The sequence below is a fragment of the Primulina tabacum genome, chromosome 7, assembly GCF_025594145.1.
Source record: "Primulina tabacum isolate GXHZ01 chromosome 7, ASM2559414v2, whole genome shotgun sequence".
NCBI classification, from domain to species: Eukaryota; Viridiplantae; Streptophyta; class Magnoliopsida; order Lamiales; family Gesneriaceae; genus Primulina; species Primulina tabacum.
In genome coordinates, this window is record NC_134556.1 from 41,605,956 (window position 1) to 41,625,867 (window position 19,912).

At 36.4% G+C, this 19,912-nt stretch overlaps 4 protein-coding genes and 1 pseudogene across 13 annotated transcripts; 4 read left to right on the forward strand and 1 right to left on the reverse strand.

The window, feature by feature from the left end:
- The first annotated feature begins 1,955 nt into the window (after positions 1-1,955).
- LOC142552244 (UDP-glucose 4-epimerase GEPI48-like) lies at positions 1,956-6,407 on the forward strand. 2 transcript variants are annotated; one of them, XM_075661947.1, is made up of 9 exons: positions 1,956-2,372; positions 3,131-3,180; positions 3,991-4,126; positions 4,230-4,331; positions 4,579-4,770; positions 5,071-5,149; positions 5,523-5,605; positions 5,792-5,883; positions 6,034-6,407. In XM_075661947.1, the coding sequence occupies exons 1-9, from the start codon at positions 2,190-2,192 to the stop codon at positions 6,119-6,121; spliced, it is 1,005 nt and encodes a 334-aa protein (XP_075518062.1). In that variant the 5' UTR covers positions 1,956-2,189; the 3' UTR covers positions 6,122-6,407. The 2 variants fall into 2 exon arrangements, with proteins under 2 accessions (XP_075518062.1, XP_075518061.1); XM_075661946.1 differs by having other exon boundaries at positions 1,959-2,372; positions 4,543-4,770.
- Positions 6,408-7,000: 593 nt separating this feature from the next.
- Positions 7,001-9,661, forward strand: LOC142552242 (GDSL esterase/lipase At4g10955-like). 3 transcript variants are annotated; one of them, XM_075661943.1, is made up of 3 exons: positions 7,001-7,735; positions 8,362-8,496; positions 8,657-9,661. In XM_075661943.1, exons 2-3 carry the CDS (start codon positions 8,396-8,398, stop codon positions 9,621-9,623), a joined length of 1,068 nt encoding a protein of 355 aa, XP_075518058.1. In that variant the 5' UTR covers positions 7,001-7,735; positions 8,362-8,395; the 3' UTR covers positions 9,624-9,661. The 3 variants fall into 3 exon arrangements, with proteins under 3 accessions (XP_075518058.1, XP_075518060.1, XP_075518059.1); XM_075661945.1 differs by having other exon boundaries at positions 7,001-7,355; XM_075661944.1 differs by having other exon boundaries at positions 7,002-7,597.
- Positions 9,662-10,780: 1,119 nt separating this feature from the next.
- Positions 10,781-13,445, forward strand: LOC142552245 (F-box protein SKIP8-like). Its single transcript, XM_075661949.1, has 3 exons — positions 10,781-11,436; positions 12,012-12,208; positions 12,951-13,445. The coding sequence occupies exons 1-3, from the start codon at positions 11,227-11,229 to the stop codon at positions 13,207-13,209; spliced, it is 666 nt and encodes a 221-aa protein (XP_075518064.1). The 5' UTR covers positions 10,781-11,226; the 3' UTR covers positions 13,210-13,445.
- A 1,024-nt stretch (positions 13,446-14,469) lies between these two features.
- On the reverse strand, positions 14,470-16,703 carry LOC142552246 (putative protein phosphatase 2C 80). Of its 7 annotated transcripts, none has more exons than XM_075661955.1 (5): positions 16,409-16,682; positions 15,989-16,185; positions 15,386-15,713; positions 15,116-15,259; positions 14,470-14,943 (listed from the first exon to the last, which is right to left on the reverse strand). In XM_075661955.1, exons 3-5 carry the CDS (start codon positions 15,692-15,694, stop codon positions 14,692-14,694), a joined length of 705 nt encoding a protein of 234 aa, XP_075518070.1. In that variant the 5' UTR covers positions 15,695-15,713; positions 15,989-16,185; positions 16,409-16,682; the 3' UTR covers positions 14,470-14,691. The 7 variants fall into 7 exon arrangements, 6 of the variants coding, with proteins under 6 accessions (XP_075518070.1, XP_075518069.1, XP_075518067.1 ...); XM_075661954.1 differs by having other exon boundaries at positions 15,386-15,710; positions 15,989-16,271; XM_075661952.1 differs by having other exon boundaries at positions 15,989-16,271.
- A 1,072-nt stretch (positions 16,704-17,775) lies between these two features.
- LOC142552247 (uncharacterized) lies at positions 17,776-19,056 on the forward strand (annotated as a pseudogene).
- The last annotated feature ends 856 nt before the right edge of the window (positions 19,057-19,912 follow it).

Sequence of the window (19,912 nt, forward strand, 5' to 3'; positions counted from 1 at the left end):
GAAAGATCATGTCTTTTAACATGAAAAACATTAAATGATTGCTTATTTGAAAAAAAAAAAAAAAACATTACATCATATCATCTTTTTTCATCTTCTTCTTCTTCCTTCTTCAACAAGAGAGAGTTTCTTCATTTCTTTGTGAAAGAACTTGAATATTTGAGTGCTCATTATTCAAGTGTTGTAGTTGTATCTTGGGAGAAGATTGCCACAACCTCTAGCACATTGTGAGGGGACAAATTCTTCTTGAGGAGAAATTGTTCAACACTTGCATCTACAAAGTCATTCATCTATTATCTTCTTGCTTTCCTCTCATATTTGAATACCACAAACAACATAAAATTCTATATGCTATCCTTGAACAATATATGATCAAATCAAGAGATCAATATGAATCGAACCCTCGATCCTTCGATATAATGAATTTTAAGTATACATATTGTCACTGGATATATATAACCTAACCCACAAAATTATCATGCTTCGAGTTGAGATCAAACTACCAACATATGATGACGTCTTTAATGTCGATATAATAAAATCATCATTTATACCCAAAAAACATATTTATAGTTTTATTGCATAGGCCGAGCCCATTGAAACCAAGTTCAGCCCGATATTTTAATTGGGCTGAAGATCCAAATACAAACTCGATTTATCTCACAGTCAACGTAGACTTATTATACTTTTATCGGGTTGCTTTACATAAGTTGAACTTGGGCCCAGCCACAATCTTAGTCGTCACTTGAAAATGTTTTGATTGGACGTAAGGATTTAGATATGTGACATGATTAAAATAAATAAATTAATTGAAATTTTAGATTTATTATCATTTAAATTTACATATTGATATTGATATGTAATTATAAATTTGAAATCCGAAATGTCAGTCCGTCCAATCACTTTACTAGATTAATAATAATTCGGTGGTGTAAAGTCATCGATATTAGGTAACCGACCAGAAATTTCTGTTTTTTTCCAATCTACGACATACACGTTGGCTGCAAACCGCCACGAATAATATGCCCCAAACAAATTCAAATTCAAATTCAAATTCAAATTGAAATGTTCTATCAAAACTACACGTGTGTTTAATTATTTTTCTCCTCAAGCGGGACCTTGTTTCACTTGTTTAATCACTTGTAAATCACAAATACTGGATTCTATAATTTCTTGAAATTAATTTGTCTAAGCCAAGCTTACATCAAAAAATTCGACATCTCATCTCAACAAGCTATGTTGTTCCAAAAACACATAAATAATCTCGCGTTGTGTTTGAATTGATAGAATATGTGAGTGCAACATCAAAAAATCACGAGTTCAATTTTTTCACCCACACTTTTTCGATAGAATTTATTGTATAAAGCTTACTTCCTAATGTGTTTTAACTGAGAAGTTTGATTTGACTTAGTATATACCAAATATTAATCTATCAGCTATGTTTTTGAACAGGATGTCAAATCATTTTTTTATTCCTATTTCAAAATTGAAACCAAAAGTAAAACTATAAAACTTATTTAAGTTTTAACATTATATTGTATGCACAATTTAATTTATATAGTTAAAAATGATCGATTCTATATTAATTAAATAAAACCATAGTTTTATTTATTTTTAATTAAACAGAAAATAAAAATATCTATAATAATTTAGGAGTATGTTACATGTGACATTGTAGTACTGATTTATATTCGTGAGACGGATCGACTCGATCAATATCTAAAATGATTTTGCGTAAAAAATTGTTTTTTTTGAATGAGTCGCGTCGAATATGATATTTCACAAAATTTATCGGTTAGAATAGATGATATGATAGTTTTTTTATATATAATTTTCTAATAATGAGATAATTAAATACAACTAATTTAATAACCTCTTTCAATTAAGCTTTATTAAAGTGGAGTTCACATAAATCCGACAATGAAACCAAATTTATTCATACAGTCAACCACCTGTAGTTGGATGACCGAAACAGATTCCATGGTCAGGCGGCTCAAACTGTACGAATTGGCAAAATCCTTCGCAGCTCCCACGTGTCTATATAATATTGTCCATGCATACAATTTGTGCACACCAACTCAGTCTCTGGAGTTCACTTTTTGTCTGTTCTCCTGCATTTTGCTTCTTAAAAACCTGATCAATTCTCAATTTTTTTTATCCCGGACTTGGCACTAGCACCCTCGATCTGAACGATGTCGCGGAGTATACTTGTGACCGGGGGTGCGGGATACATTGGAAGCCACACTGTGCTGCAGTTGCTGTTGGGAGGATACAAGGCGGTGGTGGTGGATAAATTGGACAATTCTTCCGAAATTGCCATCAAGAGAGTGCAAGAACTCGCTGGCGAACATGGATCCAACCTCACTTTTCACGAGGTCCCATTTCCTCGATTTTGCTTCTTTTTTTTTCGGTTTACCTTGGATTTTTATGGGGTTTGATTTTTGGTGTTTGGGTTACGGTTAGTGTGGAAAGGGTCGATTTTGATTAGTATTTGCGTACTGAAGTGGGGTTGATTTCGTAAATTTGAATTCCTTGAAGTTTTAATCTTTTGTTTTTCAGTTGATCTGTTTAATTTTGGGTAGTTTCTGGCGTTTGTGGCTTTGAGGATTCGTGTTGAGGTGTAAACCTTTTAGTTATGACAGTGATTTTAGTTTTGATAGTGATGCTAGACTGGTTGGACTAGTGCAAATAATGCGAAGAGTGAGATATTGGGCTAATTTATTGCTTATGATGAGTTTGATCATTGATCTAAAATTTTCATTCAAATTCAGCGTGCCTATTGAATCATGTCATATATTGCCGGAGCTACACGAGTTGTGGTTTTTGCTGCAAATTCGAGTATTCTTCTGTCTTACCATGTTTTATAATGTTGAAAAGATTGTGTTGGATCTGTGGTGTTCTTTTTTGGGGTAAATATTTGAGTTTATTGTTTCCTGAATTGGTGATACATTAGGTGGACCAGAGGGGGTGATTTTAAAGTGAATCTGAGAAATTTTCGTCTCTTGACCGTTGTCTCGGCCTCTAAGACACTCAGCAGTGTCTTGTAATAGATGAATTGTGTTGGTGTTTTCTTGATGATGGTAATTTTTAACTTCAGTTCAAGTCTTCAATGGTATTTTGTATTTGATTGCAGATAGATTTACGAGATAAGCCTGCACTTGAGAAGCTTTTTGCTTCTGAAAAGTGAGTCTTTTGTTGGGTTTGTATTATTTTAATGTTTATCCTCAAATAAATATCTGATATATAACAGATGTACGATTCTTTAGATTGTTTAGAGTAGTTTGGTTTTCTTTGGTGTAGATGGAAAAATGAACACAATCACGGTAAGCTGATTATATGTTCAGGACAGTAAAAAATTCAGAAAATCATGTATTATAGTGAGATTAGTCACTAGTGAATAGCAACCAACTTAAGAAAGAAACAAAATAATCTTTGAATGATGATAAGATGATGTCTTCCAATCGTGGGAAAACTTACAATGTTGGATTGCATTGGGCACATCTGGACAAGAAAACTCTATTCAGTTCATTATTAATTGATCGACACTCGATATTAGCATTGGCACACCTGGACAAGAATACCAACAAAATTCTATTCAGTTAGATATTATTTGATCGACAATCGTTATTAGCATTGGTCAATGATTTTCTGTTATTAATTAGTCGAGACTAGGTACCCAAGTTGGGTTGTCATCTTATTCCTCAAAATGTTGGGACGAAGGTTGTCTCGTTCTTCGATGTACATGTTTAATTATTATTTTTTCATTTAAGAAATTTATGATATATAATTTCTTTTGCAGTCTATATTAAGATGCTCATCTCAATTTAGATCTCCGGGATAGCTAATGGGATTTAACTTGTCACGAGCTAATTTTATGAAAAGAAATCTGATTCATTATCAATTTAGTAAATCGTAGAGGGATTTTTGATATTGGTTCTTCCAAAAACATAAGCATTGACCCCACATTTGCTGCTGATATTGAACTCAATTTAGGTTTGAGGCTGTTATTCATGTTGCTGGATTAAAAGCAGTTGGTGAAAGTGTGAAGAAACCATTACTGTACTATGACAACAACCTTATTGGCATGATTGTTCTACTAGAAGTCATGGCGGCACATGGCTGTAAAAAAGTACCCCTCTAAACTACGTCGTGGCTTCACATATATATGTGCGTGTGTATTATTTTCAGTTGATTTGTTGTTATAACTGGGTTTACTTGTACATAATTTTCAGCTTGTATTTTCATCCTCTGCTACTGTTTATGGTTGGCCAAAAGTGGTACCATGCACAGAAGAATCCCCCATAAGTGCTACGAATCCCTATGGACGTACAAAGGTAATTAATATGTAAATTATCAGCATATGTTTTGAGAACGAATCTCATCTAATGATATTATTATGCGGTCGGGGTTGAATTCAGGAATTTGGGAAGGGGGGTGAGATGGGTTGGCTCAATGAATAGTTAAAAAACTACTTGCTGTAGTTATCCCATGGCTTGTTTGTGTGAATTTCTCGATAAGTATCATATTATGGAATTATTTATACAGCTTTTCATTGAAGAGATGTGTCGTGACATTTACCAGTCCGACTCTACATGGAAAATCATATTGCTGAGATACTTCAACCCAGTCGGCGCACATCCAAGTGGCCATATTGGTGAAGATCCCCGTGGGATTCCAAACAATCTCATCCCCTTCATACAGCAAGTGGCTGTTGGAAGGAGGCCAGCCCTGACAGTTTATGGAACTGATTACAAAACAACGGATGGAACGGGGGTAAGTATGCAGACATGCATGAAATTTAGCAACTATTCCAGTCTTTTATTTGTTTGTTCGGTATTCATTATGAATGGATATGAAAATACACGTACTTGTTCAAGTTGGGGTTTCATCGTATTTTTTACAAATTATATTTTTTCTGCATGGTACAGTTCTTAATGTTGTGGTTTGCAGTGTATAATTTCGTTCAAAATAAGGCTGAAAACTTGTTTCCGAAGTAAATAGAATTTGTTGGGTATTGGTGCATTAGTATATTTATTTCATTTATAATCCGTTTAACTGCTATTGATTTCCCAGGTACGTGATTATATTCATGTTGTTGATTTAGCCGATGGCCATATAGCTGCTTTGAAGAAACTCGCTGACCCTTCTGTAGGTACGACCCCTAATTTGTGTATTTGTTCAACGGTTATTTTCCTATCCAACTTGAGGTCATTCTTATATGAGTCTGTTGTGGTGTGGATTTGGAGAACTTAAGAAACTTAAATAGCTTGTATAGATATCTTGAGTGTCTTAATGATACTCAAATAAAACATTTATAATAGTGGTTGGTGAAAGTTAACTTTACACATTTTTCCGAGTGTACTGATAATGAAAAGGAATTCAAATACTTAGAGATACATGCTTCAATGGATTGACTGATTAATGGCTCCTCTCCAGCTCAAGTACTTTTCTTTACCCCATTTAGGACCTTTGATATTCTTTCCCTCAATTACGCTGTCTCATAACAATGCGTTAACTGCCTGCAGGTTGTGAGGTATACAATCTGGGTTCTGGGAAAGGTACATCTGTGTTGGAGATGGTGGCGGCGTTTGAAAAGGCATCTGGGAAGGTCAGTTCTTGAGATAATATTCATCCCACTTGAGATTTAGACGTTATAAAATAGCCCTTGATACTTGTATTTGTTTCCTTGTTAGCAAGTTCTTCGGTACACTGCATGTTAATTTGTTAAAATCGTGTATCAAGGAAAGCAATGCCCTCTTGCATAAGTTCATATCATTTTTGTGCGCGTGTTCAGAAAATTCCACTGGTGATGGCTGATCGACGTCCTGGTGACGCTGAGATCGTATATGCTGAAACAGAAAAGGCTGAACGGGAATTGAACTGGAAGTAAGTGTTAAATCACGTTGAGGCATTGTGTTAACAAAAGAATTCACCTCATTCTTACCAGCACCACACAATCGACAGCTTTCATCTTTCAAATGCTAAGTACCTGAATTGCTACATTTTGGCTAACTTGAAGGGTTCACATTGTTGCAGGGCGAAATATGGCATCCAGGAGTTCTGCAGAGACCAATGGAACTGGGCGAGCAAGAATCCTTATGGTTACGAGCCTCAGGCTCCTTGATCTGCTAGCCGAAACATATGTCGTCCCGTAACTATGTCTTGGACTGATTGGTCATTTTCTTTCTTGCTGCTTTCACGGATCGAGGTGCGATATATTATTGCCTTGGCTGAAACAAAAATAAAAAATCTCGGGAATTCTTGTCGATTTAGGTTGAGTTGGCCAAATTTAAATTGGGTTGTCTGAGATAAAAGATTTTCCATCTACCGGGTTTCATGAGATGTAATCTTGGGTACATCTCAAGACTTGTTTTACTGAAAATTAATAAATGCGGAGACAATTTGGCCAATCTTCTTTCTTTTGCTTCCATATATTGAATAGAATACCTTGGCACTTGCATGTGGTGATCTCTACTTCACTTTGCGGAACACTTTATTTGCATTTCATTTCGAAGAAAATGAACCAGTATTCGTAACATAAACTAGATAGCAAGCAAGCACGCACCTGTGTGTGTAAACGTCAATGGATAATATTTCACGTCCATTGTGACGCTATATATTATATTATTCAGTCATGATAATTTATCCTCTTTAGTCGTTTCCATTGAAAATGATAAAGACAATCAAATAATTTATAGAAAATATATTGTCTCAAAGTTCAATTTTGAATTTGCTAAAATCGTTGCCTTCACTCTTGGTAATTACACTTTTATAGTGTGTGTATATATATATATATACATGCGTTTATGTTATGCAAGTTAATTATATTGTCATGCGTGTATGTATATTATATTATTGTCATCTTTACATTAATGATGATTCAACGTTATTAGTTACTTCGTTTAAAATCACAAGTACCAACTACCAACTACCAACTACGACTATTAAATACGCATAATCAGCACTTTTTCAAATAATCTTTTACATTTTATTTACAATTTTTTTTAAAAAAATGTAATTCACATACAAAAATATAGCATGATAAGGACCTATAAATTGCAATTCCAAATTTCAATAATGAACGAAAAAGGGAGTTTTAGCAATTTGGATGGCAACAAACTCGCTCTTACAACTATATGAATAATTAAAATATAGTCCCGGATCCGAATATCCCATCCCACGAGGCTCGAATTGAATCCAACAGTTTATATTTATTTTTATGCATGAAATCCATTATTTTTTCAGCGTCTAACTTGAACAAAAAACGGACAGCGACACTTCAACTCCCAAATTCTCGCCTTTCTTTATTTTTACTTTGTGTACAGGATCTAGCTGCAAAGTCGAGAAGTTCTCTTGCAGTAGCATTTTCTCCTTCTTTTCGATTTTTTGCCTGTTATACGATTCATTTCTGCTATGGTTTCTGACATTGTTTGTATTTCTGCCGAACCCAGATGGGATTTGTTCTAGTTTTCTTAAAATAATTGACATCACGAATCTTGTTATTCAAAATTTAAAGTTTCAGACGTTTTTTTCATAAAGATTTCAGTTTGTTTGTGGGCGGCTCCTACGCGTGTTTTCTTTGTGACGTCGGTTCTTTAAAGTGAGTTTGATTGGCTTCTGTGTGTTGTTTTTTGAAGAGGTGATTCGGAGGCAATGGATAATGTGCTTGGATTTGGCTTAGCTTTTTTATCTTTTGATTTTAGATTTCACATATTGTCGTACAATTGCAGATCCGGTTGTGAGCATACCCATTTTTGGTTGCCACATTGGAGTGGGAAGGAAAGATTTACAACATTGACTGTGAAACTATGATTAGTTTTCTTGGATCCAGTTCGTGCATATATATTAGTTGTATAAAACCCATATGTTTTGGGGAAATTTTGGGTTTTTTTTTTTCCATTTGATGTGGATCGATTGTAACACGGAACCGAGAATGAACTCGAATGTTGTTAGAATAGGCTAAACAAAATATAAGAAAAAATTGTGCTTTAAACAAAAAAAACCAACTATAATTTTTAGTTCATGAACATTATTATGTTTACACCCTGCTACTCGTACAAAAAGATTTGGGCTTTCTATGCTGTGGTTTGGATTTTTCTTCATTTTCTATTAGTCAATCTCTGTTGTCTCAATTCTGTGATTTTAATTCGATGCTACAGGCTTTCTAGGTATTCTTTTTTACTAAAATTTACTAGGCATTCTGCAGATGCTGTGTTCTGGTTTCTCGTCCTTCCTTTCCTGAAATTTGATGTTTAGAAATTGTGGGTTACAAACTCTCATTATTGTTCTGAGCATATGCCTGCGATGATGGAGGGGTTGTAGGTTTCTTGTTTCGGTCTATTACTAAGTATAATTAATATGCAGATTTTGGTTGGGATTAAAATAAGAATCTTAGTTTATGGCGTCAGAAGGGCAAATTGTGGACCTTTCAAGATCTACTACTTCAGACAGGGAAAATTTCGACATTTCAGGACCTTTGCACCTGACTAAAGTTGACTGGTATAACTTAAACTATGTGTGATGATATATTTCACAGCTAAGAGCCAAATCATCTTGCGATTCTTGCCATTTCATTATGTATTGTTCTTATGAAGTTGGATTAACATAGCTTGTCGCAGTTGAGAGCCATTTTTCATTCGCTATTTATCTTGTTTTCCAGGGATAATCCATGTCATCGAAGGTTTGTTGCAGCTAGTTTGGTTCAGAGTGTGTACATCTTGGAACGAGACCGCCAGGAAAAACGAGAAGGGAGCCTAGCCCTGGCTCCTCCGTGGTGGAATGCTTTCCATTTTCAGTTATACCGTCCCCTTGTAGATGATGCTGATTCTTGTATATTTGGTGCCATCTATCAACTAACTTCCACCCAAAACAAACCTTTATCACGCGAGGCTCCACGATATGTAATCGCGTTTCGAGGCACCATAACCAAAGGAGACGCATTCTCAAGAGATATTGAACTGGACATCCATATCATAAAAAACGGACTGCATCTGACATCTCGGTTCGAAATAGCAATACAAGCCGTTCGACATGTGGTTGCTACATTTGGAAGTGCAAATGTCTGGTTAGCCGGTCATTCACTCGGTGCTGCCATGGCAATGCTGGCTGGAAAGAACATGGCCAAGACCGGGGTTTTCCTTGATTCGTTCTTGTTCAATCCACCTTTCTTTTCAGCACCAATTGAGAGAATCAAGGATAAGAAAGTGAAACACGGCATTCTAATAGCAGGCAGCGTGATCACAGCAGGACTTGCTCTTGCAATGAAAAATAACCACCAAACGAGCCGTTCTGTAGGGACGTTTCATGCCCTCTCTTCATGGTTCCCACGTCTATATGTTAACCCATCTGATCATATATGTTCTGAGTATATCGGGTACTTTGAACACCGAAAACGGATGGATGATATGGGGGCAGGAAATATTGAGAGGTTGGCGACACAACACTCAATCGGAGGTCTTCTGTTGAATGCAATGGGTGTGCAGTCTGAAGAGCCGCTGCATCTTATTCCATCGGCCAATCTAACGGTAAACCGCTCTCGGGCTAGAGACTTCAAAGATGCTCATGGTATTCATCAATGGTGGAGAAGTGATCTGCACTTGGAATCCAAGATTTACAACTATAGTTGATGTTTATTTTATTTGAAAATCTACCCAACTTTTTACTCTGTGAAAACGTCTCTGCCTGATGCAAAGATATTTATATCCTATCATATAAAACTTGATAATAAATTAGAGAGTGAAAACCATATAAATTTTTTATATCCGATCAAAATGTTCTAAAATAGGATAATTGGTGCGAAAAAAAATTGATCATCCAAGAATATTTATACGCATCTATAAAAAAAATATTTACATCGCTTAAAAATGTCAAAGAAAGTTATTTGACAAAGACTAAATTTCACGAAAGAGTCGCCATAAATTTATACAATTTTCAGATTGACACCCGACCTCCATCTCTAACAGAGTCTACAGATATGAGCGCCTAACAGTGAAAGCCCAGAACAGATCCATCGTTAACTCCAATGGCTACCCTACACTCAGCCCTGGCCTCCACCCGATGTGTAAAGAAATGCAGAAAACGAACCCGACCCGCCATCTCAAGCCTAGTTTCCACCTCCATGCCAGGCCCGAACCCAAAACCAATATGTACATGTTGCTGCACAGGAGCCGACAGCGGGAAGGACCTGACGGAAAATCTGGCTGCCATGTACTGACTCTTGCCTCCGGAGATCTTCCCGGCGGGTATAAACAGCAAACCCACCTGACTTCGGGCGTAAAGCAGCTGCAGCGAGCTGTCGTAGTGAGTGAAGGAGGCGCGGTTGGGGTTGCTGATGGTTACGTACTGAAAGAAAGTGAAGCTGACGGTTGAGTTAGCGGCGGAGAATGCGGGAAGTTGGACGGCGTTGACGGTGAGTTCTGGGTCTCTGGGCTTGAAAACCGAGAAATAGACGATGAATGCGGCGATGATTAAGAGTATCAAGAAAATGGCGGCCAGAAGACACGAGACTAAGTTCGTGTGGGAATGAGAATGATCTTCCTATTCGCACCGAGTAAATCTAGTATTAATGTTAGACTTTCAATATGAGCTTTTTTTTTTTTAATGTTGTGAAATTATTTATTACAAAATCGTGATAAAGACTTTCAATATGAGCTTTTTTTTATAATTTTATTTAAATATTATATATTTTTAAAAGTTCCAACCTATCAATAGTTTACGTATTATATTTAACTACGTTATTCAATGTACTAATATAATTTCATGCAAATCCTTAAAAATTTTGAAAAGAAAGAATCACAATCGTGTTTATTGATCAAATATTCAATTATTTCACCACCTTAAACGCTCCGTTTCACCTTCCGTTTCGTCCGCCCTGCCTAACAATTTCCCTTCTTTCTGATTTTATCAGTCACGCTCTAAACCCTTTATTAAGGTGTGGATGTGGTAAAGACCGACAGTCTCTTGCTTGTATCTTTGGTCCGTTTCATGAATTGGGGAAATTACCGCAAGCCCTTTTGTAATTTTTATTTAATTTCATTTCCTATGAATGGAGTTTGCTATTTATAGAATTTCCTTCGCAAGCTATTGCTCGTCGTCCTTCGTGCCCGCAGCGGTGACCTTCTCCTGCTTCTTTGCCGCGAGGGGAAATTATAATCGACCAAGTCTGAATTGAATAATTGGAGTGATTGCGCACGTGCCACCAAGGAGAGCAAAAGTGGTGGCGGTGCTGAAATGATGGCGCTTTTGAATGGGAGTGAGAATGGGGAGATTGCGGCGGAGAGGCAGACTGGGGTGTCGATGATGGAGCAGTTGGTGCCGGAGATCACGACGCATGTGCTGAGTTACTTGGACTACCCGAGCCTCTGTAGGCTCTCCATGACGAATTCGCGCATGCGTGAAGCTGCCAATGATGATAACGCATGGAAGGCCCTATTTCATAAGGTTTATGTTATTTCAATTTTGTAAAAATAAAAATAAAAATAAAATTGAACCTTTGCTCCACGAAGCAATGTTAGTTCTTTTAGGTATTGAATTTGAAGTGATTCTTTGGATCAGTTTGGCTTACCTAGCGGGTGGTCGAGTTTTCGCGGAAGTTTTGTTACTTTACTTCCAATGGTAGCATTGTAGCATGCCTTGTCTTTGCACATAACTATGGAGTTGAAAATTCTTAATTTGTTTTGAAGTAGCATCAGTTCACACGACTGGTCACTAGGAATGCAGCCGTGAACTTGAGCAGTTGTTTGTAAATAATACATGCAGGAGATTTGGTAAGCAACATTTGGATGATTTTTTTTTTTTCAACTTTAAGTTGGTTACAGATTCTTCTTTAATTTGTTTAGGATGCATGAGAACCGATCTGTAAGATTCTCTTTGTTCACCATTTCTCATAGTTGGGTTGGAATCAGGATTAGGTGGGCCATTTGATACAGTAAATTAGAAAGAAGCAAAGAAGATTTCCGTTTATGTTTGAAATTGTGATCATTGCTGAATCTGTTGCTTGACCCTTCATGGCCTAGGATTTCACTATGGAGCAAGATAACGTGACACCACCCAATGGATGGAAAGCCTATTATGCAGCCACAAGAGCCATTGTAAACATCAATTTGGAGTTTTTTAGAATAGTGAGAGACAGAGCACTTCCAGATATGGCTCTATTTTGGCTCAATGCGGATTATGTGAAGTGTTTTCATGCAAATGGCGAGTCATTTAGTGGGTGTGTGGCTTCCTATCCATCCACGAAATTTTTCAGCTTTTTCTATTTTGGAGTTTATAGATTTATTTATCACACCTGGCCTTTGGACTCATAGTTTGGCATTTGAAATCTAAATTCTCTGTTTAATCTTCTATTGCTCTTTAAGGTCTCTATTTTGAAAATTTTGATGAAATTTTATAGAACTTGAGATTGATTAACAGATACTTCCTTAGGTAAAATATAATTGCTACTCATTATTATCCCCTTGAGACTGATTAACAGATACTTCCTTAGGTAACAGAACTTCCTTCAGGTAAAATATAACTGCTACTCATTATTGTCCCCTTCTTTCCTTGTTTCTTGATTTGATTCTTGGTTAAGTCACATCCTTACCTAAAGTGTACTAATTCACTCTTTTTGCCACCCTGATTATATGGTGAAAATTATGACGGTATTTTTAGTTCTAGAGAATAGAGTTCTAAATCCTCTTCAATGATATTTAGTCTGCTTGCTTCCTTGACTCACTGGCTTTTTAACTTCATGCTATTATGTGCTTAACCCCGTGGATATGGAGTCCTGAAAGATTATGATTGGTTGACATAAACCAAGGGTGATCGTCTTTTCTACATGTTTGAAGGTGGTTAAAATGTGGTGCCAGCAAGAGACTCTGATTTGAGAATCATGGAGCACGGAAGGGTTTTTGTCAACTATTTGCTTCAGCCTGTTAGTCTCTCATTAAGCTTTTTTCAAACTCCTTTTGCAGTTACAACGCGGTCATGGAAAGCTGGCAGCTAGCCTTTAGCTGGGAGAATGTCGCTGATTTCCATATTCGAGATGTCAAAACTCGGGTGGTGACAGATATGGCTTGGGTATCAATGAATGCTTGCATTGACCTGGATGCTGAGGCATTTAATGTAACTAATATTTATGAATTCCACCGTGGAAGGTGGTACATGGTGCACCATCATACTTCAGCATTGTTATTTCATGGAGTTGGTTTGCAGCTTCTTCCGCATGGATAAGAGGCTGGGGGGGCATCACGATGAGAATGCTTAGAGAAGTAGGGGACAAATAGAAGAATTGTCTCTCTCATAATAAAAAGAACTTCAAAATTCATATGTAAATTCCTCCGAAAAATATAAGTTTTACTGAATGGCATGGCATCTCCCCGGCTAAATGGAAGATGTTCGACTTTTTGAAGCTTTTGTTTCCTTTACCATTTTTTTTATATTGTAAGAACCTGTGGAATTGAAGCTCTTTTTCTGTAATTTATACGGCATATGTTGTTATCTTATGTTCATACTTCGTAGTGGGTCGGGCAAAAGTTAAAAATTTTCTTAATAGAAATAAAAGAATGTTTTAGTAAACTTAAATAATGATTGCACAAAAAAATCTATGTGCAGTACCACTGTTTAAAGAAAGAAATATTTTAGAAAATTGGAAAAAGAAACAGATAATGATAATTGATCAAGGGAATTCAAGCCAATACCTATATAATATAACATTTACTAAAAGAGGCAAACTTTAGTTCACAACCCCCACAAAAAACTTGACGCGTGCAGAACATAACGAATCGTATTTTTAGAATAGTACATATTTTTTTAAAAAATAATTTCTTATAGAATCAAGGTGTATTTGTGGATATTTTTATAAACTTATTCAATAACTTTTTATAAAATTGGTTCAAGTAACAACAATAAAAAAGTAAGTGAAATTAACTTAAACAATTGTTTATTTAATTTAAGTTACATTTTATTTTTATATTATGAAAGAAAACTCTCACAAACGAGTAAAAGTTCCTGAAATGAGTAGGGGTGGGACGAAATACCGAAATACCGTAACGAAAAAATACCGAAATTACCGAAAAAATCGAGATACCGAAATCATACCGTACCGAAATTTTCGGTATCGGTATCGGTACGGAATTATATTATTTTCAGTATTTCGGTATATACCGAAATACCGAAAATAATTTTTATTATTATTATTTTTTAAAATTTAAGTTCAATATACCGAAAACATTTTCGGTAAAAATTTCGGTATACCGAAAATGTTTTCGGTCTACCGGAAAAATGTCGGTATACCGACAAATTTTCGGTGTCGGTACGGTATCCGGTATGAACTTTTTCATATCGAAAGTTCAGTACACCGAATATGCGGTATATCGAATTTTCGGTATCGGTATCGGTATGAAAAAATTTCATACCGGTATTTACGGTACGGTATACGGTATCGTAATTTGGTATGGTATACCGTACCGTCCCACCCCTAGAAATGAGTGTATCCGAGAATTTTATCACATCAAAACATCAAAAGATCGGGGCGTAATGCACTTTATCGCATACATAATGACAGAGTACATAGAATTATATGTACATAAGGGCCAAATGCAAATATTTTGTGCAATTCTAAGTTTATCCATAATCCAAATCACCCTTTTTCATACTCATCTGTGAAAGGAACCAAACTATTTACTAACAACGAAAGCAACGACCACGGTAATATCATCTTTCTTTCCACCAAAATATGTCATACCATTTCTCAGAGACGCTTCTGTGAAGGGAGTTAAAAGCAGATTTATCAATGGAATTATAATAAGCATGTTCGGAAATGCTTCTCGCAACTTGATCTGGATCTGCTCCTGCCCCTCCTAAGAAGTTAGCAACGTCCCTGATATCTTTTGTGAACAAGTTATCGAATAGGCCATCAGTGCCTAGTATAATAACGTCCCCTGCTTGTACCGGCATTTCAGAAACCTGTCAATTGATGATAATCATAACGCAAGATAATTAAGAAAACAAACGTGTGAAAAAGATGGTAGTTGTTGAAACCGAGCCTGATTCGATCTATTAGCTGGACTGATCTCAAACATTTAGATTATCTTAACATTGAAAAAGTATTTTACAAAACCGCAAATAATGCAAATACCTGAGCCACACTCGGTGTAGATGCACATTTTCCAAGCTGACACGGACAATTGAAGCGACTAGTCTGGATCGGTGACTTATAGAACTCTTCTCCATCTCTTAATAACAAGAATCCACTATCTCCCACATTAACAGCATGCAAGGACTGTACACTCAATGAGATAATACACAAATGCCATTACATTACCTAAAATAAGAAACCAAGAAAGGAGCTTCAAGTTGCAAAGAGAATAATATAAAACCTGAAATAGTGAACAAAACAAAACCTCACATTGTTTTTGAGTGTTAATATGCAAGCTGTGGAGGATCCTGGAACCTTAGTCTTCAAGTATGCTTCATTCAATATGTGTTTAAGATTAAAATTATGATTACTTTCCTCGGTAGGATAGTTTCCAAGCACTACAAAAAAATTGGACATCAGCTTTCGAGCATATTCTCCAGCATCAACACCTTTCTCACTCCAGCTTCCTACACCATCTGCCACACCAATTGTTTGTTTCTCCTCAAATATGAAGTGAGCATCATCCCCTCGAGGATTGGACCCTCTCTCCTTCGGGATGTAAAAGGCTCCACAAACCATCTTCAGATTTCTTTGTCTACTCAAGAAGTTTGATAATAGTCAGCTTCCAACATGCATTTTATAGATGTTTTCGAGGAGATATAACTGATTAACCAACCTATGCTATATATAAGTTATCCTCAAACATCCATCAGATCACATCATTTGTATCATTTCATGATACATCACAGACATATGATGTGTAAAATTACCCTAGACTAATTTAACAGAATATGCATTCAAACTACATGAGAAAACCCAGATCAAACGATTTCGAACGATTTTGAAGGATAGCATACTGGCATGCATTAGTACCTGGAAGCGACCAGTTCGGCGATGGGCACTGTGCCTGCCCTCAACTAAAAAAGAACTTCGAAGTTTACTTTTATTTGGGTAAGAACATTATACGTGCATATTTAGGTCGAATAAATCGAGGTTACTTGGTCTTCGACTGAGGATTAGGAAAGAAACCCGTTGTCTATTCTCGGGCTCACTCACCTTGCATGCATAGACTACAAAATCACCCACTAAATCTATAATACATGCTTCATCATGACATCAGCAGCAAAATCAGGAGCTCAAAATTTGTAATTCAAATCTTCATGAACAAAATCAAAAGTAATAATATTAACAATTCATGAAAAAAAACCATGCTCAGATCATTCAAATGAAAGGCAAATCAGTGATACTAAAATGCTTACGACCAACAGAAGAACAATACTTTTATATTCTAACCGCGGCGTAGGGTCAGAAAACGGCTCCATTCCTCGTCTTGTTACTGGGCAGCAGCCAAGAGACGAACACATAGGGATTCTTTTGGTTGCACTTTCACTGGACTGGATCGAAAGATGTGGAAATTATTGATTTTCTTTCTCACTCTGTGATCGCATTTCTTCCTTTTTATTCTATCTACCCCTTTATGATAAAATAGGTTTTTGGGTTAGATCTTCAAGTGTGTGAATTGAATTTGGTACAAACCAACAGTCCAACTTTCGATTATCATTATACATGTAAATTAGGTGAATTTGAAATAAATTAAGAAATTATATATATGTTTTGATTATCATCAAATCGAATTTTACGACATTGTTCAAAATAATATGAATTGCTTTCTGATATTCAAAGTTGTGTCTACTCCAAGGAATGAGCTATTTTGTTAGTCGTTCTTGATTAATGTTCTCCTTGTTCCAATCGGACAACAATGCTTAATATTTTAATGCAAAAACTTGTGTGAGACGATCTCACGAGTCGAATTTTGTGAGACAGATATCTTGTTTGGATTATTCAGAAAAAAATATTACTTTTTATACTAAAAATATTACTTTTTATTGTGAATATTGGTAAGGTTGACTCGTCTCACAAACAAAGATTCGTGAGACCGTCTCAAGAAATCTACTCATATTTTTATGTCAGCAACAATTATTTCCTAGTTTATTATTATAGAATTTTGTATTTTTTAAATTAAAAAGGGGATAATATCATAAATATTATTAAATACTAATATACCGACGCACGCGTTGCGTGCTTGTATAATATTTTTTATAATTCATTTTATTTATATTTAAATGAGGATCAAAATATAATTATAAGAAATAGTGAGGGACTACACTGTAATTTTGTTATATAAATTAAAAAATAAATTGAAAAATAAAAAAATAAAAAAACGATTTTAGTAAAAATTGAACATATAACCTAAACTCCAGGAAACAATGACTCTATCCGATGAACTACATATAACTTTCATTAAGATTTTAACATTTTATTAATATATATAATTATTAAAACAGATCTTGACATTAAAATTAGTTACTTTAACCACGTCAAACTTAATAGAAAAATACAGATATTAAGAGCAATTATTTCAAAGAACTATATGAATAAGGAGTTTATTTTGGCAATTCCCCTCCGAATAATTTGATGAGACATTTGGACGTGTGACGATGTTATCCACAATCACAAAATTGGCTTTTTTCCCAAATGGGTCCATTACCCAAAATAAACACCACACATTTATCGGAGCCCAAATATATTCATAACCACGTAAAATCATAATTCATTCTTATTATTCATGCACACCCATAATCTTCCATCTCTCCAATCTTATCACTTTCCCTACCATGGGGTGCACCTCATCCAAAAGCATCGACAGTCGCTGCCGCCGGTGTCTACCGTCCTCCGTTGTCCAGCTTCGCCGTCTTCGACATCAACGCCATCGAAGAACCGTGGCTCAAGTCATGCGAGCCACAGGATGATTGGAAGCAGACCTCACTGTTGCCAGCCCCCATTCTAGAGAAGCTCAACGCCATTGAAGATGCACCTCGCACGTGGGAAGAGGTCAGCAAGGCACTGGAGGATCTCAAGCCCAAGCTCAACTCCGTCCCTGTACTTCAGGCCAGCCTGAAACCAGTCGATCATACGCCACCGGCTCAAGATTGCCCCGCCGCCAAGGGAGAATCAGTACCACCTAAGAGCTTGACTTTTCATACGCTCGAAGAGCTTGAAGCTAAAATCTCTCCAAAAGAATCACAACCCGCTGAATCCAAGCGAGTTGCGGAATTGAAGAAATTCGAAACAACAAAGACCGACCCACGGATCGACTCACGAAACCGGATCAATAATCTAGATGTTCCCAAGTCACTGAAGGACAACATTTTCATAAAAAGAGACAAATTAGAGCGAGAAAAGGAAGGCAAGGCCGCGGGTTTTGTCAAGCGGGATCCCTTAGCCGACTTCGAAGAGAAATGCCCTCCCGACGGAGCCGACTCTGTCGTCCTCTACACGACATCTTTAGGCGGCGTCCGGCGCACGTACGAGGACTGCAACATAGTCAGGACACTAATGGAGACACACATGATCGTGTTCGACGAGCGCGACATATCGTTACACGGTGGATTCCTGAACGAACTGAAGGAATTATTAGGCGACGGAGTTAGTGTTCCGAGGGTGTTCGTGAAGGGGAGATACCTGGGAGGAGTGGAGGAAGTTGTGCACTTGAACGAAACGGGTCGGCTCCCAAGGATACTGAAATGGGCACGTGTGGAGAGGGGTGTGGGTAGGCTGAGTTGCGAAGGCTGCGGCGGCGCCAGGTTTGTGCCATGTCTGGAGTGTGGAGGAAGCTGCAAGATTGTGGTGGAGGGCAAGAAAGAAAGGTGTGGGGTTTGTAATGAGAATGGATTGGTCCAATGCCCCGCATGTATTTGATGTTCACTTGTATTTTGTGTTTTATTTTATATTATGGGGTGTGATTTGTAATTTCGTATTTGTGAATTGTTTTTGGTTTGTTTTGTTTGTAACTTGTTTTAGAAGGGACAAATTATAGTTCCTATAGAAAAAAATTGATTGAAGCATATTTAAATATAAAAATCAAATCGATCTTTAACTTATCTTACTCATTTAAATTAGAAGATTTATATTTTGGGTTAATTATGTGGTTTATGTTTTTCTAAAAAATAAACTTCGTTTTTTTTGTGTCTGACGTAGCACCGACGTAGTGTTGTTGTGATGCTGACACATATAGTTTTATATCAACAATGACCATGAAAATTGATTAAATTAGTAAAAAAATCTAAAGTTTAAGGATTAAGATTAATTTTTGACAACATAAAAATAAAAATTAAGAATAAGTAAAAAAACATAAAAATCAACAACTTCTTCGTAGAAATTGTTATCAAAAGATGTCGTGCTCGACTATGGGAAACCGCGTAGGGATGTCGAGCTTGAATTTTTTGTGCAAGATTCAATAATTGATTCATATCATATATGTCTGTTGTCGGGAGCAACAAGATCCAGTTGGTAAGGATTAACATTTCAATTCATTTATATGGTCAATGATCATATAAGGGCTGCCTCTTTACTATTTTGTATAAATGGGCTATTCTATTTGTATGGCAAATGGGCATATTCAATCCTTATTTGTCTGTAAGTTTTGACTTTTTCTCTTCAGCGCGGGGTAGAGCAGTTTGGTAGCTCGCAAGGCTCATAACCTTGAGGTCACGAATTCAAATCCGGTCTCCGCAACATCTTTATTTTAGTTTATACGCGATGGATAAACTCCCGTAACCATGCCATTTTTGCTTGCTCGAACATAACAAAATTTCTTCCCAAAATAGCGGATATAGTCATAATTCAATGGGCCAGGTCCACATGCTTTTTCCTTTGTTGATTTCGAATCTTTCCAATGAATTTGATTGGATTGAAAATTTGAAATATTCTAAATAAAAATGCTGGAGATAAAAAAAG